This window comes from Centruroides vittatus, unplaced genomic scaffold (assembly GCF_030686945.1).
Source record: "Centruroides vittatus isolate TY-2023 unplaced genomic scaffold, ASM3068694v2 contig_374, whole genome shotgun sequence".
NCBI classification, from domain to species: Eukaryota; Metazoa; Arthropoda; class Arachnida; order Scorpiones; family Buthidae; genus Centruroides; species Centruroides vittatus.
The window spans coordinates 242984-262699 of record NW_027122196.1 but is presented as its reverse complement, the minus strand read 5'-3'; the positions used below and the strand labels follow the sequence as shown (position 1 = coordinate 262699).

The following is a 19716-nucleotide window of genomic DNA, read 5'->3' as shown; positions in this document are numbered from 1 at the left end:
AATTAATTTCATCTCAAGCTTACAGAGAACTGAGATTAATTTCTGGTGTTCAAGTATCCGAGAATTTTTTGTGACTTATAACTCTCAAACGGACGACGGCTTGAGAGTAATCTCGAGATTTAATCACAAGTGTACACTTAATTTTAGACACTAGTAAACTCATATGATAACGTTAGTCACTATTTTAAAAATCTTTAGCACCATCTAGTGTCGACAAATCAAACTACATTTTAACAAACGAATAAATAAATAAAATAAAATAATCATAATTATAAGAATTTACTTGATATCTATGTTATAAGTACATTGCATACTTCTTTCTTCTCTTCATTTTTAAATTTTTATTTTAAACTTTACTTTCCCAGTTGTTATGTATAGATAACATGGGAAAGTAATATTGGAATCGTGACAAATTTGACAAATCTCCACGTTTTGAGACCTCTGAACCCCTCCAAAGTCAAAAAATTGGGAAAAAATCCATAAAGTACGTGTTGGCATCTATTTCGTTTAATATCACAAAATGAGATAAAGGTTAAGAAACCAAATTTGGCTTGGTAGCTTGAATATAAGGGGACAAGGGCGCTATTAAATTTTGGTGGGTAAAAGTTGAAGGGCTGGGGAGCTAGAGAGGTATTGTATCTTACAAATTCTAACATTTTCAACTCTCTTTCATTTACGGCATTTAAGAAAATAAAAACACGTTATTTATTTCCTTGAAAGCGAGGGCAAGTCTTCTTCACCTTTTTGAAATGGTTACTTAATAATTTTTCAATTTGCAAACAAAATTTTTATGCTATCGAGAAAGATAAATAAAAATAATTATATTTAAATATACCTAGAATCCACATATGACAGAAAGAGGATTGCCATATTGTGAGAATGAACAACAAATGGAGTTTTGGACATTGACACGTTTAGAAAATTTGGCTAATCATCAATGTTGTCACTAGGAATGGCTTCTCCGGCACACTTCCAGTGACACATTGGCATCATTGCGAGATCAGTAACGGTGGCAAAAGGTTAGTAGGTTGTTCTACCGTTTACAAGCTTTTTTTTTTTGTTTTGTTACTTTTTCTGCGAGAAAAGAAAACGAGAATGCCGAATAAATGTTTGTGACGGGTGTAAATCTGACTACTGCAAATCTGGTGAGGAGTGGCATATTTTTACACCACTTTCAAACCATTATCTGTCGACTCTGATTTTATCCATTTGGTTGGTAGAGAGTTTTGCTGTTTTCAAGTAGTTTTGTAATTTTTTCTACTGTTTTGTCAAGAAAGGTCTTATTCGTAATTACATTTTTAAACTTTTATATCATGTATAAAGAAAGAAAAAGTATATTTGATTTTAAGAAAAATTTAATAGATAATTTCAAATTACAGATGAGGATGTAGCTAAATCGAAAGTAATTATATTTTCGATTTAATTTATCCAGGTTTTAAATAGAGATCTGTTTAAAACTTATATTGCTACATATTGTGAATGAAAGTTTTGTACACAATGTTCTGTGTATAATATATCTATTTAATAAATAGATAATGATAAAATAAGTAAATAAATTTGCATTTTTCTGTTTTATTTTATTACATATGTATGAAAATGTAATTAGGAAAACCATAGCTTATTCTCTGATACATTTAAATAGCCATAGAAATTTAATCTAGATAAAGACAAACTACAGCATATTTTTAAATAGTTTATTAACTTTAACACTACATAAAGTGTACTATACAATTTTACTTGATTTAGTATAGTGAGAAATAGTATTTGGGATAGAATAGTTTTGTATTTTTGACATGAAAAATTACATTTCTTATGACACAAACGCCTATCAGAATACGGCTACAATGAATAGGGCTTATCGCATCAAGACGAGAAAGAACTAGACTCAAATTGTTCAAATAATTCTAATTAAGTACGCTTCTAGCCCAAAATTTCATTTAATTTAATTTTTGGCTAGAAGCGTACTTAATTTAGTCGCTTAAAATATTTGCAAAATAAAATATTTTTAGTCACCAATTAAAATCATGGTTTCACGATAGACTCTTTTTAAGTAATTTGCAAAAAATAAATAAGGATTGGTCTGCTACGTGAGCAGTTGAAACACGTTTGTTTATAGTACTATCGTAAGGCGGCCATAATGTTTTTGATGACAGAATATGGAAGCTTGCACAGATGTCAGTCTAAAAATACAAGGTTAGGATTAGATACCGTGATAAATTGCGGCAGTTACCATATTGGTTCCTTTTGGTAGTGTATATGGTTTCAATAATAATGAGCAATTAAGCAATTTTGGTCATTTTAAATCTTTATTCTTTTAAAAATTCTTTTAAAAAATTTTTAAATGTGTAAATAATCCTTGGGCCGATAATTAGTGTATATGGTGTTTGAAGAGCGAAATTGGCTCCCTTTTTTTTTTTGTCTTTTATTTCAGTTAGCTGGATTTTTTGTCATTTAATTTTGTTTTAAATGGTTTGGTGTTCTGCACGGAATTGTAAAAATTCTTCAGTAAAACATGTAAGACTGTCCGGGCAACGAGTTGTGTAACTTTCCCGGCGAAAAATATGTTTATGAAAAACATTAACAGTTAAAAATTGTGTTTGGCGCCATCTGTTATGAGAGTTTATTAAAAATTAACTTATATTATTAACGAACAATTATTTATTGTGAGATCGTCACAATGCCGTCCTACAATTTTTTATCATGTTTTTAATTTAAAATATATGCTCTCCAATTCAAATTAGTACTGTAGTGATCCTGTACATCATACTTTTCCTTTAACAATAGAGTCGTCTGGTCTTCTATTAACTACTTTCAGGAGAAAAGTCTTGAACTGAAATAGCGTAACATCCAGTTTACATCGGAAGTTCATATACAGTTAATCGGGGCTTCCTGCTCCTATGATTTCCATACCCGTCTCGTCTATCTAACTCCGTTCTCGAGAAAGACAAACGGACAGACGGTTTAAGGAAAGACAAACGAACAGACGGTTTAAGGAAAGACAAACGAACAGACGGTTGGAGGGACGACAGTGGGAATTTATAGACCTACAATTTTTTTTAAATTGCAGCCCAATTATAATGAAAAGGAAAAACGGCCTGATTTTGAGGATAGAAAGTTTTTAAAAATGCTGTAAATACCAATAACGATTTAGTTGTGCCCACGGTTTGCGTACCACCGCGAGGGAATATTTCCTTAATGAACCGAAGTTATGTCATGTAAATTGTGCGAACATGCATTTGTATACCTCACCTTCAGTGTGTGTTAAATGTTCAATAAGCTATCCTGTTTATCTTGTGAGTAGTCTCGTTTTTAGATACGATTCAACTCTACGATTTCGTCAACCCAAGATTTGGAAATTCTTAACTGCCACATCGCCACTAAGAAAAGATGTGGCAGTTTTTTGTTGGACTAATTTTTGTTTTCCAGCAATGTACCAAGTTTCATCAGTTAGATGTAATATGTCAGTTAGAACCAGTCCCAGTGGGCTTTGAGTAGAGTCGGTTTAATTAAAACCATTCTATTCAGTTATATGAAGGAACAAGCCCAGGGTAATGCCAACAAAACTATTTGATCTGGTCTCAAACGCAGAGAAGTCCCAAAATTTAATCTTATATATATAGCATAATAAAACGTACTTTTTCATAGCTTTCAGAGAAATGTGTGAATCTTCCACATTTGTAATTTTCTCACCATTCTCGGGTTGTCCGATAATAATATGTGAGGTCCCCGAAGCGCGCTTATCGACAGGGTGTCGAACATGAGAATAATCCTTTAAATGCAAAAGTAGCACATTCAAAAGCACGAGAGAGAAGCTCTCCGCCCCCCCCCCGAATTCGAATTTTTATAGCTTTTGTTTTGGGTCCCAGATCGAACATTTCGATAGATTGATTCCGACTCGTCTCCGCTTTCCGATTGGTCCTCATTCGCTACAAAACGTCACGAGATCAGAACCCAGGTCGCGGGATGAGTCAACACCGACTGACAATTCGATCTTAGGACTTACATTATTCTTTTGTCTTAATTTGAGAAGTACGTTTTTGTAAGAATTTTCTTCAAACATGCCCTTTTATGGACATGAAATTTTCCATTTTCCCTTTGTTTTTTGCCGATTTTTACAAAATATAATTATTATTATTTGTTTTTCCTTTTACACAAAGAACAAAATTTAATTTTTCTGTGTGTGGTCCCGGCCACTTAGGGAGCCTCGTAAATGTATATTGTTGCTATGAAATTATGTAGTTTCTTTTGTTGGTTTATAATGATCTAGTGCATGTATTTCCCGTGTCATTTAAAACTGTGCAATTAGGAAAATTCCTTCTTTACGAACAATGAAGTCGTTACGTTCTATAGCATTGGTATAGAACGTAACGATGTATAGAGTATACTGTAATTGACGTAGAAGAGTAAAAGTAATGCTTTTAAAACGGACAAATATGTGAAGTATAGTTTGTTAAGTGTGTCAAAGTACTGGTATATACAAATGGGTATAGAAATTAAGAACCTGTTGCGTTACGAATTTGTTCAGTCAAATTAAATTCAGAAAAAAAATCTCGTTTTGAGACCTCATGAACCAAATAAATAAATAAATAAATAAATAATAATAATAATAAACACAAGGATAAAATGCGTGTGTGTTGGCATCTATTTTGTCTAATATCTCAGGATGGAATAAAGATTAATAAATCGAAGTTTGACGTGGTAACTAGTTTTTAGGAGGTATTGATGCAATTAAATTTTGATGGTTAAAGTTCGAGGGGTTAGGAAGATTGGGGAAAGTGCAGGATAAGTTTCATCACCCCAAAAAATGTGCTCCCTTATATACACCTTGTTTTGCAGGACTATAAGACTGCCTCAATTGAAGCAGACTTATAGCTCAGCATAACAAGTCATATATTGAACACGTGGTGTAAAATAACGTTCTGCTTTATTGACTTTTTATGTTTCTCGTTCTTAAAGCGCCATATTTTCGCCTAGTGGCGAAAATTTGAACTTATTTTTGTTTTTCAGAAATCTATTTCCCATGGTGTGAATAGCATAGGGTGCATTCCAAGCAAAGCGTGTACACAAGCACGCTGCTCTTGCGAAGCATGTTTGTGGTAGAAAAGCATTTTCTCCACTTGACGGTTACGTGTCTGCCTTTTAGAAAGTTGTTGATCCAGATGAGTGAATTGCGATTTAGGCCTTTGGCGATGTCTTTGTGGATGAGAAGGTGATAGTTAACTGTTTCATAAGCTTTATAAATGTTCAGGGTTAGGATGTTGAAGCAGATTTATAGCTCAGCATAGCAAGTCATATATTGATGCTTGTAACATGAGGCCAAATCTTCTGGGTCCCTTTTTCCGATGACGAAAGTTCAAAGAGGAAAGTTCTCCGATGTTTTCTCAGGAGTCGACGGCTCCGGGGCGTAGCTAGAAAGTTTGAAGAGGACATTTAGTCCGCAATGAGAATAATCCTTTAAAGGCAGGAGTAGCACATTCAAAAGCTCGAAAAAGAAGAGCTCTTCCCTCCCCCCTAAATTCGGATTTTTATAGCTTTTGTCTTGGGTCCCAGATCGAACATTCCAATACACATTCACATCCTAAATTTAGGATGTGAACGTGAATTATCATATGAGTGAGGAGGTCTCTTTTTCTCTTGTTTGGCAGGCCTCCCATGTGGTTGTGAATGAACCAATGGTGAAGGTGGACCAATCTTATCCACCGCTTAAGGATCATACGTTCTAGCGTTTTGGATATGGTAGAGGTGAGAGCAATAGGGTGGTAGTTGGTGATGTCTGTTGACTCTTTATTAGGCTTGCGAATAGAAACAATGATTGTCTTGTTCATGTCAGAGGAAAATGTGCCTATAGTCCAGGTGTCGTTGAGTGTTGTTAGGTGATGATGCCTGGCTTGGGTATTGAAGGATGACGGTGGTAATGCCGTCTAGCCCGGGAGCTGTATCTTGCCTTTTTTGTATTGCTTTGTTGAGTTCGCTTGTGTCGAAACGCCTGTTGTATTCGACAGGAGTAGCGTCAATTGTGACGGTCTTACAGATATTGATGGTCTGAGACGTGGATTGGGAATGAAGTGATGTAGTCGTGCCTCGGCTTGACTTTTGTAATGTCTCTTTCTTTTGCTTGAAAACGAGATGGTTGTTGGTAGTTGCGGCAGTATTGAGAAGTCTCCGCATAATCCTCCACAGGTTGTTTTTGTATTTTGAGTTGTTGGTCATGTGTTGCCAGAATAACCTCTTTCGTTCTGTTATCGTTCGCTGAAGGGCAATTTTCCTTGGTTATGTTTCTAAGAAATCTATGGTAGGATTGGCGTTTGACAGCTAGCTTTCTTTGGCTTCCACCAAGGTGGGTTGTTTCTTGTTTGTTGGGGATCCGTTTGATGTGATCAGTTCTTAGTGTGTTGTATTTGGTAACAAGGTCATTATAGGTTCACGGTGCCTGAGAGGTCCTCGTGCAGATTGTCTGTATCTGGTTGGCTTTTGCTGATTTGTTGGTGCGGTTCTTTGACATTGTGGAGTCTCTCTTGATATTGGTGATGTCGATTTCCAGCATGCGGTGATGGCTGCCGTAGTTTATTGGTAGAAACTTCTAATGAGCATGTGTGGCAATGTCGTTGGAGACAAAGATTAGGTCGTGAATGTCAATAACGAGCCATTCGGGTTGGCCAGCCCCTTAGGCTGACTGTTTTTGAATGAGGGATGCTGGAATGTTATGGTTTATGAAGGTGATGAGGCCACCGCCTTGACTACCTATGCGATGGTGATAAGAGCCTGTAAAACCAGGAAGGTTGATGGTGTTTTGAGGTATGAACCAGCTCTCTTGTATGTTGAGGATGTCGTAATGTTGGTATATCTTCTCAGCCTTGATTTGTTGGATTTTGTTTGTGGTGCTTGTGGCATTCCATTGGAGGATTTTCATTTTCGTTTTGGAGGTTGTGGTTGTCCTGGATCTGGGAGGCTGTAGTGAGAATTTCTTTGCGTGTGGGTCGTAAGGGCTGATGGGACTGTCTTGGTATCATCTGGTTTCACGATCTTAGTTTCTGTTTTTTTCTCGGTGAGGCTGACTGTTTCTTCAAAGAGGCCGTTCCTGTCTTGTTGGCGTTGTCTTGGAAAGGTATTTTCCTTTTGCTGATTTATTTGTTTGTTCAACTGGGGGGGTCGATTGGTGTAGTAGGTGTGTTGTCTATCAGCATAGTTGTGAGGTTGGGCTCTTCGCTATATGGTACCTGGTGTTTGGGAAGTTGTCTTTGGACGTCGTATTTATCGGTTACTGTCGGTGTTACTTCTGATATTCCCTGTTGATAATTTGTTGTATTATTTTCCAGGGTGTATGTCATGGTTTTTTCTATCATATGCTTGATGACTTCGTTTTATTTGGTTATTGCTTAGTGGATAACTTTTTGTTCTTCTGAGGTGTTACATGTGTTGTGCAGATCATTGCTTAAGCTTGGTTTAGGATGTTGAAGTTGTTTTCATTCTTCATTTTCTGTAAGCTGTAGCTGTAGGACTTGGTTGGTGCTTGGCGTGGTGTGGCAATAGTTTGTCGTGCTTCTTGCAGGAAGCAGTTGTGAAGTAGTTGATATTTTATGATTTGGGTTTTCCTGACATATTCTGGGCATTCTGGAGAGGAATAAAGGTGGTGTCCGGAGCAATTTATACAAATGAGTTGAGCTTCAGAGCGTTTGTTTTCAGCGTGGAGTTTCCACGTTGTTTGCATTTGTCAATGTTCTTGCAGAAGTATTTGGAATGACCTAGATGGCCACATCAGTGACATATCCTCGGTCGTGGAATGTAGTCTTCTGTGCGATATGCCGTAAGGAAGAGGCGAATCTGTTGGAGGATGATTTGTCGCATGGTATCAGCGTCCTCTAATAACGGTTGTGTAGACACTCGTTCATTACCAGATTATATCGACCATTACTAGCATGTTTCTTTTTTCTTTTAAACTGATAGCATCCTAATGAGGATATGTTTATTTAACATTTGCAGGCTCTATGATAACGTTTTTAACGTTAGAAAAGCGATTAAATCAGAGTTGTTTTTAAGTTTTTTAAATAAATTATTCTTTCTCAAGGACTATAGTTTCTTAACTCCTCCTAGTTACGCCAGTGCTCCTTATTTATCACGTCATCGATAACTCCACTAACACAATAGATGATACTTGAAGTTCGATGATATTCAAAGCTGAATTATTGTTGACTGCATTCTTACTCGCTTTGTATCTTCTGCTCTCTGAGAGACTAAACAAAGAAACTTTCAAACGAAATCAATAACAGGATGCCACGAATTGTTATCCATAAATTGAATATTTTACCTTTTTAATTTAATTAACTCTGTAAACTTTAAATCCCTATATTTTGAGTTTATAAAAATTATTTATATCAACGGTTAATTAAAAATTACATTAATAAAGATTAATAATGCAAAATTTTCTAATTAATTGCTTAATAAAAAAGTTGTGAAGTTTTTGCTAAATTTATTTAATTATATAGAATAATTTTGACATAAATATAGTCAAACCTCTAAATAACGGAAACGTAAAAGGCCGTTGTTTGGAAGTTATTTTGTATGCATTGAAAAAATAAATAAAGAAATGACCGCTGTTTAGAGGTGGTCGCTGTTGCAGATTCGACTTTACAAGATATTTATGTAATTCTTTCCATTTTTCGGTTCTTAATTAAAATCTAAAAATCCTTTACGAGTTGCGTAATTTTACTCCATGACAAGTGACCACCTCTATTCCCCATCCCATCGAACTTTAATCAGAAAAATTTAATAGCACCGATCCCCAATAAACAAACCTCCCTGAAAAATATCGGAAAATTTCGACCAAAGGTACTGGAGTTATTAAACTTCAAAGTGGTGAACAAAATCGTGCCAACACACACGAACATCCTTAAATACAGAAAAATCCTCAATTTTTGAGTTTCTCGACGTTTCAAGGTCCCCTGGGTCCAAAAATGTAAAAATCTTGGGGTCATATTTTGTCCGATCGCTATACTTTCCCTCTGTTATTTATAACAGCCAGGAAAATTAAAATAAATTGGAGAGCAATATTAGTTGCAGTGTAGTCCAGCAGACAGATACGTACACATACAGCGCGTTTTTTCTAAAGTACTTTTGTACTGTGGGTAAAAGAAAACTTAATATTTGGATTAAATCGATGAAAGAGAAATCTGAAGTTGATTGGATTAATGTATAAGGCAACGCAGCTGGGCTATCTGCCAAAGCAGATATCTCCTGGGTTAACATTCTATGGGAAATGGCTCTTAAATTGGGAGCCATTTATCCGTAGAATGTTATCCCAGGATAATATGTAAGTAAAGAAAACTCGGAAAACTCTACGTGGGCAGCCAGCAAACCTGAAACCAACGATCAGCGGCTTTATTCACTCGTAATCGATGGATCCTACGATGGACACGTAAAAAGACCTTAGTGCCTGCAGGACAAAAATATTTAAAATATATTTCAATACGCAGTACGTTTAATTATTTTTATAAACAAACTTTCATACATCATGCGATACTACGCAGTCACATATAATTCAATTTTATTTGAAGGTTAAAAATAAATATTAATTGTTTATTCAAAACATCCGCTAAGAGGATGAAATGAGATGATTTAGAATCCGAATTTCATTCTTTATTCGGAATACTAAATCTATGTATGTACAGAATTGAATTTTATGTTCTCTAATTAAGAATATAAAAAATGAGGTTGGTTTCTATATTTATATTCTTTTTTCCATACTAACATATATTATATTGTTTTATTAATTTAATTTTTTAGGTGGTTGATTCTGTTACATACACTTTCTGGATTATTCGGATTATCTATATTAAGTGTCATCTCAAATGATATATCAGGTAAGATGATTTTACAATAGAAAGGTTGTGGTGGTAAAGGCAGCAGCCTGCCTCTTTGAAGATCCGGATTCGAGTGCGAGTCAGACATTTTCGTAGTTTATTCGGATATGTTGGATCATTAGTCATTATTTAGTTTTATCTATTGTGGATCTGCTGAATACATGATGAGTTTGTACTATGTAAAGACCTTTTAATGGCCGCAAAGCAGAAAGCGTTTTAAAAAACACATCTACTGTATATTCGGGGTACTTCAAGTAATTTAAAATAAACAATATACTGTATCCTGAATTTCTTAGGAAACACCATTAGGATTCAAATTAGATGGATTGAATGTGTCAACTAACCAGATTATAGTCCGTATATAGATTCAATTTTGTCTATTGTGAGAGGATAACATGTAAAATAGGGTCTGTTAGTAATATGCTATTGAGCAATTCAAATTGAAATATAAGAATTTTTGAAACTCTTCCTGCACTTATAAGACTTGTGACGAGTTCTGTAGATATTCCACGAGAAGATAGCTGAGTGGTTGAGGTGGCAGCCTACCGCTCTGAGAATGCAGACGATCAAAAACCTCAGGAATTTTTCGTGGAAAGTCCGTCCGGGTATGTCGGATCTGTTCCTCACCCCTGGCTGCCTCATTGTGGGCATGGCATAATGGGCTTGTTAAAAATCTTCTTGGTGCCCATAGGGTAGCAAGAAAATCTTTTATTACGAAAAAGCCCAGGAAAGTTAGAAAAAAGGGAAAACCGAATTCTAGCCAGCTCAGAAATTACCATGCGTGAGCTGATTCTGATATTTCCTGCCACCTCGCTCACCACTCAATCTTTATCATTATAGACCTAAATAAATCAATCCATGAAGGACCATGATGGCCTGATGGATACGATAAAGACTCTGTGAGAACAGGATGGAGATTTAAATGTATATTTTGATGTAAATATTTTTCAGAAATTTTGAACTTCGATAGTTTATTATTTATGAAGATTTATAATATTTTTTAAGTTTATAAATAGACATGATTATGTAATCTGCTTTTTAAGGAAAATTACATCAAACCGACAACATAATAGAAGTATTCTTTCACGTTCCGAATTACTCGCTATTAGCAATCACATCGAAAATATTTGATTTCTCCAGTGTTATAGACGAGTAAGTTCTTTTATTATTGACTTAAATATGTATTTTATTATTAATTTAAAAATATTTTCAGATTATTAAAAAACTCTAAATTTTTGGGAAAGTTCAACAACATATCGGAAATTACTGAAAAGAATTTTAAAAAAATCTTAGAAGAATTTGGTTTGAGTTTTTCAAAGAATACGCAATTTGAATTCATTTACTGCAATATTTCATCTAAATTCAGAACAATCGACGGTTCCTGTAATAATATACTTAAGCCTTTTTTAGGTAAAACTAACGAAGTTTTCGATAGATTAATCCCTGCAACATACGAAGATGGTAAGAAATATTATAAATATTTCAAAATTGTTATTGTTATTATTTAATATCAGTAGATTCCTATGCATTTCGATAAGACGGTTGAATGGTAGGATCTAAGGCATCAGTCTACTGCTCTGTGGATCTGGGATAGAATGTAGGCGAGCATTCCTCAGGAATTTTTCGTGGACGGTTAGTCCCTTAGATATATCGGCCCGTTTGTCACTGTCCGGTCGCCTTTATAACGAGGCCCGCCTTTTTTATTCAGAACTAACCACCAGTGGCCGAATGGATAAAACCATAATAGTTAGAAGAAAAAATAAATGTATACGATCGATGTAAAGAGAAGGTTAAGACACAGTTTAATGTAAAATATGATGGTTTCTTTTTCATAGTAAAGAAGGTAAGAATATATCAAACTGAATAGTACAAAATCACCAAAATTTGCATAAAGATTTGAACGCGTTGCAGGAGGAAGAGCAACTGTATAAGTTTTCCCTAGAATTAATTGAGGCGCACGGAGTAATTAGTTATGGCGCTCCGTGGCCCCCCGCTATGGTATGACATTACTCCTTTAGACTTCTTCCTGTGAAGATGTGAAGGACAGGGTTTATACTGACACTAAAATCAATGAACTCAACGAACTTTGTGTACTTATACAGGACGCTGTTGCTTGTTACGCCGCAGATTTTTCAGAAAAAATGTCAGGAAATTGAATATCATTTAAATATTCTCCGTGCAACGGGAAAACATTTCTAGATATTCTAACTTTGTGTAAAAAAAAAGTAAAAATAGAACTGTGGGTGAACCTTGGTGAGTTTTCTTCAAATGCATTCTTATACAACTCTTAATAAATCGTATTACTGCAATATTTAAGTCTTCATGGTAAATAAATGCTTTCTTCCAGTTAACTTATTACTCTTATACTCATTGCCATATATAAACAAATCAAATAGCAGTGGGATTTTTTTTATTAGTAGACAATGTATTAAATTAAACTGAAAAATTATCATCACCTTTATCAGAGCGAAATATAAGATATGTTAAGTTTAAAATATAGGATAGGCCTATATTATAACAGATGTACAAAATGAGAACTAATCAAATGCATTATTTTCAACGAAGGCAAAAAATATGATAATTGAGATAAGATAATTGATATTTGAGTAATGATTTTGTAATTAAATATTGTTATTATATACCAAATAGTATATAAAGTATGCTTACTAATTGGACATGATACGAAAATATAATTGCTGTATTCAGAGCACAATGATCGATAATTATTTTAAACGTATTTAATATATAAATTTGTTTTTAATTTATAATACACAACTTGTTTCGAATAAAACTCAATTGTTATTATTTTAGACATTTCTAAATTAAAAATTTACAAGAAATTTATTTACTAGTCAACAGTGCCCACGGGTAGAGAAAAAAGATTTCTTTTTAATTCTAAATTTTTCTTTGTTTTTTTTAAAAATAATATTGTATAAAGCAAAGGCCTTTTGTAGGAGTAAAATTTATTTTAATAGTCGTTACAATCAATCAACTATAATCCGCAAGCGACGTGAAAACTCCTACTTTGTCGCTTGTATATGACAATACCACACGTGGGCGATCTGCCGAGGGTGGGTGCTTCCCGGGAGAATTTTTTAATGCTAAACTGGCGCTTATTTAGGTGTTATATATCAAAATCGGAGCCAGTTTCTTGTAGAAACTCCTCCTCGGAGGCGTCCTCATTTGTCAGATCGTCCACTTGTTGCGTTCTCCTATTCAATTCATCCTGGAATAAAATCCTGAGAGCCCACTTATTACTCTTATAACTGGAGTAAATGTACAAAACTTTTCAAAATAAATTTCTGATTATACGATAGGTCTTTTCTGATTAGAACAGGTATTCTAATCAGCGCAATCAAAAGATTAATGGAGTTACAACTTTTTAACGTGTTGAGATCGAAATTTTTAATTTCTCTCAACGAATATATTTGGCAAACAAGACAATGCAATTTAACATTCTATCCTTTATTATATATTAATATATTTTATTATCCACACACGACTCGATTTTACGTATGTTTGAACAAAACTATGAATCAGTTAAAAGCGTGAATAATGAGTTCGCATATTTTTTGCTCGACTTAGCGTGACTCGCAGCCGTTTTCCTTAAGTAACCTACCTCTATTGTGTAAATAGGCAAAGGGGAAGCATGCTAATCAGTGTGGAACGTAAAACTGTTAGAATCTGTTAGAATCGTAATCATATATTTTTTCTATAATACAGTAATTAAATAATGATTTATATTATCAAACAATGCTCTTTTTATGAAGAAGGACAACCTCTTTGTTCCAAGTTCGAAAAAAAGAAAAAATATTGTCTACAAATTCTAAAAATTCAGCAACGAGTTTCGTAACTTTTCCTGACAAATGTTAAAATTGTGTGGCACCATCTGTTATGATATTTTATTTTAAAAACGTTTTATATTATTAGTTATCATAAAATGGCAAAAAGCTTAATTTTGAGTGTATAGATGAGTTTTATAAAAAAAAAAGAAAGAAAGAAAGAAAGAAAATGCTAATAACGAGTAAAATCTTCATTAAGTTCGATCCCATTCGAGATATGACACGTGATCCCTGTATCTTTTCCACCCACTTGACCTTTAACCACCAAACCACCTTTTACCATGTATAGCCTACAGTGTGTCGTCAATGTGTAAAATGCTAAAACGTAAAAACATAAGAAGAGAACGTTTCAAACGAATGTCTAAACAATCGTACAACCAATTTGATGTGAATAAATCATATCTTATAGCTGATTCATATGTGCTGGTGGAACAGACCTTAATCTGTTTTGTCATAAATACTATGGATATTTGCCAAAAGCAATGACTGCTATTATTACACTCCTCTTTGAGAGGTCAAAGAGGTCAAGTTCCGCTTCTTTGAAAGGTCAAAGAGGCAGAACGTCAATATAATAATGGCATTAGAGCGTTTCGTTGTATCAAAGGTCCTGCCAATGCATAGCTATTTCGAAGTTTCATCGAAGATAATGTACTGTACACATAATTAAAAGTAATATCATTGATTTCATTTTCATGTGGCTAGCGTACGTTTCCATCACAGTGCCATTGACTAATTATCAGAAGAACAAATACAGTTGAAATATCTTCCTCCGTATTCGTCTCAACCAAATTCAATTGGAGAAGTGTTTCGTGTGTTTAAAACTGATACTACAATTTTCGACCATGCCCAGTAACACTAACTTTCTATTCTCGTTTAGAACCAACCATGAATAACGAATTAACTTATACTCCATTTTATGAGCGCACGCGACTTTTGCAAGCAGCGTACAATGGCTCTCGTTTACTATAAAGCATGAACAAATAGCCAATTAACACATTTGCAAGACAGTATGTAATGCTGAATTTTTTGTGAAACGTAATTACAATGCATCAAAGTTTCTGCACATAATTGTATAAAGTGTTTGTTATTGTTTATGCAATACATAATAACCAAGTTAAAGAAATAACTTCTTTGGAGCTTTCGAGTGATACCCAAGTATATTGAATTTGTTAACGAGTATAATTTATTTCCACTTTAATTCCGTCTCTCAGAAGTAGTGAAAAATATGTAATGCTATGACATTGCATAGCACATAATGCATTTTGACTTTGATTTTCGAAATAAAAATTAATCTAGTGTAATGTTTGTAAACTTTGTAAATTTTTTTTTTTTTTTTTTTTTTTTTTTTTATTTTGGCTCCTAATCTCGAAGCCCAGGAATGCCGAGTGGATAAAACCACTGAACACCGGTATTTGGTCGTGGGTTTGAGCCTCACCAACAGACTGGTGGGTTTTGTTCACGTTGTAACATCTAAATCGGGACTATTTTCCCATAGAAAGTCCTCCTAGAAGACATCCCCGTCGACAAATCACCCTTTTGTTACGTTGCCATATACGAATAAAACCAAACCAAAACCTAGTTTCGCATTTCATTAAACTTGTTACATGCGTTAACGCTATTTCGTGATAAGTTGCTGTTATTTTCTGCAATCCTTTGCTTAAATAGGGATAAAGAGTGTGATTAAAACTCTCGGAAAACGCCTCAGCGCTTTAGCGAGGCGCGAACCCACGACTAACTAAAAATTAATATTACAATGTTAATTATGAAATAAGGTCTAAAATAACATCCACGAACAGTGTACATAAGGTATAGAATTGACTGTAAGTATGGTTACGGTGTCTAGTAATTTAACATCAATTATTATGAATGTTTTTTATAGTTATTTTTATAATGTACTGTACGTGGAAAATTTTTTGTATTAGTGGAATCAATATTGTTAAATTTTAGCGTTTAAGGTCGAGGGGTAAAGAGATAGAGATGGTTATGTGTCATATCTCGAGTGGGTCGGAATTAAAAAAAATTTTCTACGAGAATTTCGTATCATACCCATTGAGAACCACTATTGAAGCCTACATCCGCGTTATTCAGAAAATTTATTAGAAATATAATTCTGTTGAAATTCTCATATATGGATTATCTTATTTAAGGTATAAATACTGTAAGAAAAATGAAAAATGGCGAAGACTTACCTAATCCTCTTCTGGTTAGTCGTATTTTGACTTCTGACGAGTATGATAGTAAAATTGATGCATATATTTCTCATAACTCATTGTTCGTCAACTGGGGACAATTCCTCTCTCACGATTTAACATTTACTTCTACATTTTCCAGGTCGAATGGTTTCAGAGGTAAATTTTTATAATTACATGAAAACAGCACGTAGACTATAATTAATTCACCATTTCGTATTTCCATATAGCGAGATGCTGCGAAGGTAACAAGCATCCAGAATGCATACCATTAGCTATGAGATTTGAAAATAATTACGTAGATAGTAACTACTGTTTCAATTTTATGAGATCAGTCAGTGCTCTCAGGAAGAAAGTTGATAATCCTCTAGGTAAGTTACTAAGATATAAGATAGAGAATTTATTTTAAGGCCGATTGCAACCTCTTCGGGTTATCGTCCTGCACGCGTTTTACCACGACCTGCTGGAGATCGCGTGAATAACTCAGAGTTTACAATCAGCCTTCAGAAATAATAATTTGCTTTGAATTATAAAATATTTTATTCTGAAACAGAATCTCAACGTGAACAATTAAACAAGCTGACAGCCTTTATAGATGCTTCAAATGTTTATGGAACCACTGTAGAAGAACTACGATTTCTTAGAGATTTAAACGGACATAGAGGTAAACTTATGAGTATTTTCTTAAAATTAAGTCTAAATAGTTTTAATTAAAATATTTAATTATTAAATGAGTAAACATCGCTGTAAATAATATTTTTACTTCGAAGAAATAAGGTAATGAGCCGTCGTTTTCGTAGAATAAATAATTTATTTTCAAATTGGCATACGATAATATGTAGTCTAGCTAGGAATAGTGACATTGTGGAGCATTTAGTGCTCCACAATGTCACTATTGCTCCATCTCTTGCTTCAAATTATCATACAGCAAATTGGAAAAGTGAGATAACAGGGAGAGCCTGGAACAGGGAGTTTTAATCTGAAATTGGCATATTGTAACATATATCAAGGAATGAAAGCGATGTGGGACATTTGTGATACCTCTTGTTACAGGTTATCATATGCCAATTTAGAAATAAACCTCCATTTTTCTCGAACGGCAGCTTGTTACATTATAACTTTTCTGAATTTTCAGCCATGTTGAAATCTGAAAGGACTACATACGAAATACCCATTCGTTCAGGAATATCGTGCAAAACTTCTGTTCCAAACTGTGAAAAATAAATGTTTACTATTAGGTAATAATATTTTTTCTTTTATTAATGCAAGCGTAACAGTAAAATTAATAAAATATATGTATATTCATTAGGAGAACAAAGATCATCAGTAACATCAGCCTTAATGGGTATTCACACTTTATGGCTTCGAGAACACAACAGATTGGTGAAAAAATTACAAAATAAATTTTTGAATAAAGAAATATTATTTCAAGAAGTAAGAAAAATTATTGGAGCCATGATGCAGCATATAATATACAACGAATATTTACCACTGCTTCTTGATCATGAGACAATGAAGAGCATGGAGTTAAATGTTCCAACTAAGGACTACAAATATGATGCTTCAATATCGCCAAACATTTTAAATAGTTTTTCTACAGTTGCTTTTCGATTTGGTCACAGCATGGTTAATCGAAGAGTCATAAATGCATTCTCTAAAAGTACAGGCAGACGTCTAGTAACAGATTTCTTTAACGTCAATGACTTTTGCAACAGTACAATTGATCCCGTTCAAAATATTTTAATTGGATTATTGCAACAGAGAGCAAATTTAGTTGATAACGTGTTTACAAAAGAAGTAAGAAAATTAATAATTATATTATTAATATAAATGTTAAAAACAAACAGTGGCATGATTTAACACTGTTTGCTTATAGCAACGCGATACGTGGGCGATCTTCCAAGGGGATACCTTCCAGCAAGACTTTCCATGAAAAACTGGCCCCTATTTAGATGTTACAATCGTGAAGAAAACCCGAAATACTTCGTATGACCAGCCGGTTGGCGAGACTCCAACTACCACGACCAACCACCAGTGTTCAGTGGTTTTATCATTCGGTCACTGGTAAATCTGCAAATGAGGATGCAAAATATATCGCTTTAGTTTGCTGTTTCTGTAAGCAAATGTGCATATAGGACAGTTTAAATCATGATTTGAAATAAATATTTACATATATTCGGGGGCGGATTAGAGGGTGCGCAGGAAAGGATCCTTCTGAGGGTTTTTCCGAGTAAAGCCAGATATCTCAGGTAGTAAAAAATTTTATGAGGAATATTATTTGCTTTTTGCACCTCCTAAAGATTTCTGGATCCGCTATTGGATATATTCAATAAAAAATGTCAGAATATATTAATTCTACATCTTCACTTAGATTATTGTTTGGATTTGTATTAAAATTTTATGTTTATTTAAAGAAAGATTGAAGTTTGGGGGAAAAAACAGCACTATTAGGTTGCTGAAATAACATTTTAATATTGATGTTAGTTATAACGATTTAAACTGAAGTCAATATTATTACTGTAATACCTGATGTTCTGTCTATTTGACTGTAATGATTTAGTGCACGCGAGGTATATGGCTGACCACAACTATCCCATTATAAGCTAACCCATGCTGTCGTGACTCACAACAGAGTCATCCAGTATAGATGAAAAATGGAAAGCGATACCCAAATTCATACAGGTTATTCATAATAAATTATGAAGGGAAATGGGTTGCTGTAGGCTATTCGTGAATAGCAAATAAATTACACAAGAAAATTAAAAGATAATTTGTATAATTATTCGCATTTCTAATAATCTATCAAATTGCAGCTTACTCATTATTTGTTTGCAAATTCTGAGAATTCCCCCGGACACGATTTGGTAGCCTTCGACATTTTAAGAGGACGAGATCATGGATTAGCTCCATACAATTCTTGGAGAAAAAGATGTAATCTTTCTTCTGCAACGAGTTATGACGACATGGAGCTATTTATAAAAACAAATGCAATAAATAAAATTAAAACAATATATAAGTAAGTTTAATTAAATATGATAATTTATTGCATAAAAATTTCGGTACTAATTGAATAACTTTTAATAGAGATCACAGAGATGTGGAATTATTTGTTGGAGGAATAAGTGAAAAACCAGTCCCAGGTAGCATTGTAGGACCAACTTTTGGATGTATTATAGCGGAACAGTTTCGAAGACTTAAATTTGGAGATCGATTCTGGTACGAAAATACGAAAACTCCGGGATCTTTCACGCAAGGTCTGTTGTATATAAAAGTTAATAATTTAATTTTAATTTTATGACATAGTAGGCCTATATAGAAATATCAACGACAGAAAGTAAGAAAAATTGACTCATTGACTGTTTAAAGCACATTTAGGCTATATGATCGGCTGAAATATATTTAAGAATAAAGATTAACGTTTGATCTAGCTGCCACAGAGAATTAATCTGTAATTATTCTGCAACTGTAGAAAATTAGATATAATTTCATGATGTTAATTCTTAGTTGACTAATTAAATTTATATTGAAAGGACTACCATAAGGACAGGTTAAACAAGTCATTTTTCTTTTCATTCCAGAACAAATACGTGAAATCAGAAAAACTACAGTAGCTTCACTAATTTGCAGAAACACTAATGTAGAAGTAATCCTTCCAAATGCATTTTTAAGTTACAGGTAATTATTTATTTATTTTTTCTCCTTATTTTAAAATTTAAAAAAATATTTTTTTATTTTACAGTTTAACCAATAAGCCCACAACTTGTAAATATATCAACGAAATTGCTAATATGGACCTCAGCTATTGGTGAAATGAGATTCATTATTAAT

The 19716-nt window shown here is 33.8% G+C and overlaps 2 protein-coding genes across 2 annotated transcripts; both read left to right on the top strand.

The window, feature by feature from the left end:
• Positions 1–6703: 6703 nt before the first annotated feature.
• On the top strand, positions 6704–17112 carry LOC136975543 (eosinophil peroxidase-like). The gene is made up of 8 exons (XM_067270617.1): positions 6704–6951; positions 9781–9857; positions 10901–11009; positions 11071–11318; positions 15847–16047; positions 16119–16259; positions 16442–16552; positions 17024–17112. Exons 1-8 carry the CDS (start codon positions 6704–6706, stop codon positions 17110–17112), a joined length of 1224 nt encoding a protein of 407 aa, XP_067126718.1.
• An 86-nt stretch (positions 17113–17198) lies between these two features.
• On the top strand, positions 17199–19716 carry LOC136975530 (peroxidase-like protein 3). The gene is made up of 5 exons (XM_067270599.1): positions 17199–17685; positions 18702–18904; positions 18973–19142; positions 19467–19563; positions 19628–19716. Exons 1-5 carry the CDS (start codon positions 17230–17232, stop codon positions 19695–19697), a joined length of 996 nt encoding a protein of 331 aa, XP_067126700.1. The 5' UTR covers positions 17199–17229; the 3' UTR covers positions 19698–19716.